Here is a 7,500-nt window from a genome sequence, read left to right on the forward strand (position 1 = left end):
AGGGGGGTGTGTGTGAGAGAGGGGGATGTGTGAGTGAGGGGGGGGTGTGTGTGAGTGAGGGGGGGATGTGTGAGTGAGGGGGGGTGTGTGAGTGAGGGGGGGATGTGTGAGTGAGGGGGGGGGTGTGTGAGTGAGGGGGGATGTGTGTGAGAGGGGGGGTGTGTGTGAGAGGGGGGGATGTGTGAGTGAGGGGGGGGTGTGTGTGAGTGAGGGGGGATGTGTGTGAGAGGGGGGGTGTGTGTGAGAGGGGGGGGTGTGTGTGAGAGAGGGGGGGGATGTGTGAGTGAGGGGGGGGTGTGTGTGAGAGGGGGGGATGTGTGTGAGAGGGGGGGATGTGTGAGAGAGGGGGGGGTGTGTGTGAGTGAGGGGGGGTGTGTGTGAGAGAGGGGGAGGGTGTGAGTGAGGGGGGGTGTGTGTGAGAGAGGGGGGGGGTGTGTGTGAGAGAGGGGGGGGGGTGTGTGTGAGAGACGGGGGGGTGTGTGTGAGAGAGGGGGGCGGGCAGTGTGAGTGAGAGTTGCCGGAATTGTCCTGCCTCGCCGACCTGAGGCCTTTAAGCCTGAGGCCTTTAAGCCTGAGGCCTGTCAGCCTGAGGCCTGTAAGGCTGAGGGCTGCGGGGAAAGCCATTGTGCGGGGCTGGTGGGGGAGTAGTGGCTGGGTTGGTGGGGGCAGGGTTGGGGCGGGAGTAGTGGGGATGGGATTGTTGGGTGTGCTGGGGGAGTGGGAGATGGTGGGGGAGAGTGGTGGGGGATGGGAGTGGTGGAGAGGATGTGTTTGAATGGGGGACGGGATGGGGCTGGTGGGGGAGGGTTTGGTGGGGGGGGGGGGGGGGTGGTGATGGGGATGGTTGGGAGGGGGAGGGGTGGGTGTGATGCTGTGTCTCCAATCAGCACTGTTCTGTTTCCTCTCCCAGGTGGCGTCCCCCCCTCACTCAAGGGTGGTGCGGACTCGTGTTCAGGGAAGCTCGAGGTGTTTCAGAACTCATCCTGGTTGGCCGTGTGTGCCTCAAATTGGGATCCAGCAAGGTCTGGCATGGTCTGCCGGCAACTGCAGTGCGGGGCGGCCATCCTGGGGAACGTCAGCATCACCGCAACAGTGGAGGATGTTCTCAATGGGTCGATCGAGGTGGTGTGCACTGAGCCAGTGCCGACCCGCGCTGAGTGTCGGATGAACCAGACAAATGGCAGCGACTGCGCGGATGTCCAGATCGTGCAAGTCACTTGCTCAGGTCAGCTGGCTTTACAGTTTTCACTCTGATGGTTGTCTGTATTGGTTGTGGAGGGACTAGGAGGCGCGGGGGGTGGGGGGGGGGGGAGGCAGGGGACGAGGGGCTGAGTGAGCCTTCTCCTGTTGCTGTTGTTGATGGCCTTCTCCGTTCTGCCTGTTTGTGTATTTACCATTTTGTTGCCTTCAAGTAACCAGAGAAAGTCACAGAGTGTTTCACAATGGAAGTTTATTCCGTTTTCAGTTCTCAGCAAAAATATATTCCAGCAAAAAACAAGGATTGTAAGAAAAGGGAGAACCAGCCGTGGATAACGAAGGAAATAAAGGAGAGTATTAAAATAAAAACAGCTGCGTACAGAGTGGCCAAAAATAGTGGAGAAACAAGTGATTGGGAAAAATTTAAGAAACAACAAAGAGAGACTAAAAAAGCGATAAAGAAAGGAAGGATAGACTATGAAGCTAGGCTAGCAATTAATATAAAAAATGATAGTAAAAGTTTTTATAAATATATAAAAAGGAATAGAGTGGCTAGAGTGAATGTTGGACCCTTGGAGGACGAGAGGGGGGAGTTAATAGTGGGAAATGAGGATATGGCTGAGTCTTTAAATAAGTTTTTTGTGTCGGTCTTCACGGTGGAGGACACAAATAGTTTGCCAAATATTAACGATAGAGGGTTGGCAGCAGGAGAAATACTTAATACAATTAATGTTACCAGAGAGGCAGTGCTGGGTAGACTAATGGGACTGAAGGTGGACAAGTCCCCGGGTCCGGATGGAATGCATCCCAGGGTATTGAAAGAAATGTCAGAGGTAATAGTGGATGCGTTAGTGATTATTTATCAAAACTCGTTGCATTCTGGGGTAGTGCCGGTTGATTGGAAAACGGCTAATGTTACGCCGCTGTTTAAAAAAGGAAGGAGACAAAAGGCGGGTAACTATAGGCCGGTCAGCTTAACGTCTGTAGTAGGGAAAATGCTGGAATCCATTATTAAAGAGGAGATAGCAGGGCATCTGGATAGAAATGGTTCGATCAATCAGACGCAGCATGGATTCATGAGGGGAAAGTCGTGCTTGACGAACATGTTGGATTTTTATGAAGATGTGACTAGGGCGGTTGATGGAGGAGAACCGGTGGATGCGGTGTTTTTGGATTTCCAAAAGGCGTTTGATAAGGTGCCCCATAAAAGGCTGCTGAAGAAGATTAGGGCACACGGAGTTGGGGGTAGTGTGTTAAAGTGGATTGGGGACTGGCTATCCGACAGGAAGCAAAGAGTCGGAATAAATGGGTGTTTTTCCGGTTGGAGGAAGGTAACTAGTGGCGTGCCGCAGGGATCGGTACTCGGGCCGCAACTGTTTACCATTTATATAGATGATTTGGAGGAGGGGACGGAGTGTAGGGTAACGAAGTTTGCAGACGACACAAAGATAAGTGGAAAAGTGAATCGTGTGGAGGACGGAGAAGATCTGCAGAGAGATTTGGACAGGCTGAGTGAGTGGGCGAGGATATGGCAAATGGAGTATAACGTTGATAAATGCGAGGTTATACACTTTGGAGGAAATAATAACAAATGGGATTACTATCTCAATGGAAACAAATTAAAACATGCTACCGTGCAAAGGGACCTGGGGGTCCTTGTGCATGAGACGCAAAAGCCCAGTCTGCAGGTACAACAGGTGATCAAGAAGGCAAATGGGATGTTGGCCTATATTGCGAGGGGGATAGAATATAAAAGCAGGGATGTCTTGATGCACCTGTACAGGGCATTGGTGAGGCCGCAGCTGGAATACTGTGTGCAGTATTGGTCCCCTTATATGAGGAAGGATATATTGGCATTGGAGGGAGTGCAGAGAAGGTTCACCAGGTTGATACCGGAGATGAGGGGTTTGGATTATGAGGAGAGGCTGAGGAGATTGGGTTTGTACTCGTTGGAGTTTAGAAGGATGAGGGGGGATCTTATGGAGACTTATAAGATAATGCGGGGGCTGGATAGGGTGGAGGCGGAGAGATTCTTTCCACTTAGTAAGGAAGTTAAAACTAGAGGACACAGCCTCAAAATAAAGGGGGGTCGGTTTAAGACAGAGTTGAGGAGGAACTTCTTCTCCCAGAGGGTGGTGAATCTCTGGAATTCTCTGCCCACTGAGGTGGTGGAGGCTACCTCGCTGAATATGTTTAAAGCGCGGATGGATGGATTCCTGATCGGTAAGGGAATTAAGGGTTATGGGGAGCAGGCGGGTAAGTGGTACTGATCCACGTCAGATCAGCCATGATCTTATTGAATGGCGGGGCAGGCTCGAGGGGCTAGATGGCCTACTCCTGCTCCTATTTCTTATGTTCCTATGTAGCTATCGGACTCTGGAGTTCATCAAGGCCAGCCAGAGAACAGAAACAAGGAATACACATGCAGACATAGTTTCAGATTCAATTACAAGTAATTAACATATACCAATTCATGTATAGGAGTTAACTCTATCTACTCACAACTATTGATTAAGGTTACATCATGCATAAGATACAAATGTGAAACACCATCTCTACCATTGCGCGCTTGCTTAATTATAAGATTCAATCAGCGTGAAGACTTGATCATGTTGGTCACCTCATTCATTATTGTTAAAAGTTATCATTGATGTACAGGTTTGTGTGTGTGTTTGTGGATATCACTCCCTCTTCCCATGTCCAGTTGTCTGATTGAATGAATTCTCCCAGACGAAGGGCCCTGATGCTTCCCTGTGTCGACCTGGTTTCTCTTGTGGCAGCTTATCTGATCTTTAAACTTGTGTGATTATTAACCCTTTTACCACGTGACAGGATCAGCGCAGGGATTTGGCATTGGGGTGGGTGGAGATGGGCGAAGGGGGGTGGGCAGAGAGGCTGATTGGCTTCTTTCTATGAAACTGGGGGGCTGACTTACATCAATGTGTGGAACACTCCGCCGCCACGACATTTCGAACATAGAACACAGAACATAGAACACAGAACATAGAACACAGAACATAGAACATAGAACACAGAACATAGAACACAGAACATAGAACACAGAACATAGAACACAGAACATAGAACATAGAACACAGAACATAGAACACAGAACATAGAACACAGAACATAGAACACAGAACATAGAACACAGAACATAGAACACAGAACATAGAACACAGAACATAGAACACAGAACATAGAACACAGAACATAGAACACAGAACATAGAACACAGAACATAGAAAACAGAACACAGAACATAGAACACAGAACACAGAACATAGAACACAGAACATAGAACACAGAACACAGAACATAGAACATAGAATATAGAACAGTACAGCACAGAACAGGCCCTTCGGCCCACCATGTTGTGCCGAGCTTTATCTGAAACCAAGATCAAGCTATCCCACTCCCTATCATCCTGGTGTGCTCCATGTGCCTATCCAATAACCGCTTAAATGTTCCTAAAGTGTCTGACTCCACTATCACTGCAGGCAGTCCATTCCACACCCCAACCACTCTCTGCGTAACGAACCTACCTCTGATATTCTTCCTGTATCTCCCACCACGAACCCTATAGTTATGCCCCCTTGTAATAGCTCCATCCACCTGAGGAAATAGTCTTTGAACATTCACTCTATCTATCCCCTTCATCATTTTATAAACCTCTATTAAGTCTCCCCTCAGCCTCCTCCGCTCCAGAGAGAACAGCCCGAGCTCCCTCAACCTTTCCTCATAAGACCAACCCTCCAAACCAGGCAGCATCCTGGTAAATCTCCTCTGCACTCTTTCCAGCGCTTCCACATCCTTCTTATAGTGAGGTGACCAGAACTGCACACAATATTCCAAATGTGGTCTCACCAAGGTCCTGTACAGTTGCAGCATAACCCCACGGCTCTTAAACTCCAACCCCCTGTTAATAAAAGCTAACACACTATAGGCCTTCTTCACAACTCTATCCACTTGAGTGGCAACCTTTAGAGATCTGTGGATATGGACCCCAAGATCTCTCTGTTCCTCCACAGTCTTCAGAACCCTACCTTTGACCCTGTCATCCACATTTAAATTAGTCCTACCAAAATGAATCACCTCACATTTATCAGGGTTAAACTCCATTTGCCATTTTTCAGCCCAGCTTTGCATCCTATCTATGTCTCTTTGCAGCCTACAACAGCCCTCCACCTTATCCACTACTCCACCAATCTTGGTGTCATCAGCAAATTTACTGATCCACCCTTCAGCCTCCTCCTCTAAATCATTAATAAAAATCACAAAGAGCAGAGGATCAAGCACTGATCCCTGTGGCACTCCGCTAGCAACCTGCCTCCAATCCGAAAATTTTCCATCCACCACCACCCTCTGTCTTCGATCAGACAGCCAGTTACCTATCCCATCGGCCAACTTTCCCTCTATCCCTCACCTCCTCACTTTCATCATAAGCCGACCATGGGGGACCTTATCAAACGCCTTACTAAAATCCATGTATATGACATCAACTGCCCTACCTTCATCAACACACTTAGTTACCTCCTCAAAAAATTCTATCAAATTTGTGAGGCACGACTTGCCCTTCATGAATCCGTGCTGACTATCCCGGATTAAGCTGCATCTTTTTAAATGGTCGTAAATCCCATCCCTGAGGACCTTTTCCATCAACTTACCAACCACCGAAGTAAGACTAACCGGTCTATAATTACCAGGGTCATTTCTATTCCCTTTCTTAAACAGAGGAACAACATTCGCCATTCTCCAGTCCTCTGGCACTATCCCCGTGGACAGCGAGGACCCAAAGATCAAAGCCAAAGGCTCTGCAATCTCATCCCTTGCCTCCCAAAGAATCCTCGGATATATTTCATCAGGCCCAGGGGACTTATCGACCTTCAGTTTATTCAAAACTGCCAGGACATCCTCCCCCCGAACATCTATTTCCTCCAGCCTATTAGCCTGTAACACCTTCTCTTCCTCAAAAACATGGCCCCTCTCCTTGGTGAACACTGAAGAAAAGTATTCATTCATCACCTCTCCTATCTCTACTGACTCCATACACAAGTTCCCACTACTGTCCTTGACCGGCCCTAACCTCACCCTGGTCATTCTTTTATTCCTCACATAAGAGTAAAAAGCCTTGGGGTTTTCCTTGATCCGACCCGCCAAGGACTTCTCATGTCCCCTCCTAGCTCTCCTAAGCCCCTTTTTCAGCTCATTCCTTGCTAACTTGTAACCCTCAATCGAGCCAACTGAACCTCCAATATGAATTGGAGAATGGCACTAAAGTCATGATGGTTGTTTGGAGTGCCGGTGCAGATGAAGTGTGCCGAGTGGCCACCTCCTGTGTCGTAACAATTCTGTGATAGCCGTTGCCAACACAATTCAGACAACTGGTCCTCGGGGTGATGTTGAATATAGGGCAGCCCGGTGGCACAGTGGTTAGCACTGCTGCCTCACAGCTCCAGGGTCCCGGGTTCGATTCCCGGCTCGGGTCACTATCCGTGTGGAGTTTGCACATTCTCCCCGTGTCTGCGTGGGTTTCCTCCGGGTGCTCCGGTTTCCTCCCACAGTCCAAAGATGTGCAGGTTAGGTTGATTGGCTGTGCTAAATTGACCCTTTTGTCGGGGGGGGGGGTTTGCAGAGTAAATGTACAGGGAATAGGTGGTCGGTGGTCGAGATTGTGGTCGCTGCAGACTCATAGAATCATCATAGAATCCCTACAGTGCGGAAGGAGGCCATTCAGCCCATCGAGTCTGCACCGCCCACAATCCCACCCAGGCCCTATTCCCGTAACCCCACACACTTACCCTGCTAGTCCCCCTGACTCTAGTGTCAATTTTAGCATGGCCCATCATAGAAATCATAGAAATCATAGAAACCCTACAGTACAGAAAGAGGCCATTCGGCCCATCGAGTCTGCACCGACCACAATCCCACCCAGGCCCTACCCCCATATCCCTACATATTTACCCACTAATCCCTCTAATCTACGCATCCCAGGACACTAAGGGGCAATTTTTTAGCATGGCCAATCAACCTAACCCGCACATCTTTGGACTGTGGGAGGAAACCGGAGCACCCGGAGGAAACCCACGCAGACACGGGGAGAATGTGCAGACTCCACACAGACAATGACCCGAGGCCGGAATTGAACCCGGGTCCCAGGCGCTGTGAGGCAGCAGTGCTAACCCACTGTGCCACCGTGCCCCCATGGACTCGATGGGCCGAACGACCCCCTTCTGTACTGTAGGGATTCTATGATAATTTAATAGCCTTTCCAGCAATGAGTGGCTCTGCTTGGAGCATTTC

At 49.4% G+C, this 7,500-nt stretch overlaps 1 protein-coding gene across 1 annotated transcript in view; it reads left to right on the plus strand.

The window, feature by feature from the left end:
* The window catches only part of LOC144487759 (scavenger receptor cysteine-rich type 1 protein M130-like), a gene marked incomplete at its 3' end in the record, with an annotated part of 13,818 nt that overhangs the window by 5,888 nt on the left and 430 nt on the right, over positions 1-7,500 (plus strand). Inside the window, exon 2 of the mRNA XM_078205835.1 lies at positions 911-1,225. Coding sequence (XP_078061961.1) covers positions 911-1,225 — 315 coding nt within the window. The remainder of the gene's footprint in view (positions 1-910; positions 1,226-7,500) is intronic.

Source organism: Mustelus asterias, unplaced genomic scaffold (assembly GCF_964213995.1).
Source record: "Mustelus asterias unplaced genomic scaffold, sMusAst1.hap1.1 HAP1_SCAFFOLD_1024, whole genome shotgun sequence".
In the NCBI taxonomy this organism is placed as follows: domain Eukaryota; kingdom Metazoa; phylum Chordata; class Chondrichthyes; order Carcharhiniformes; family Triakidae; genus Mustelus; species Mustelus asterias.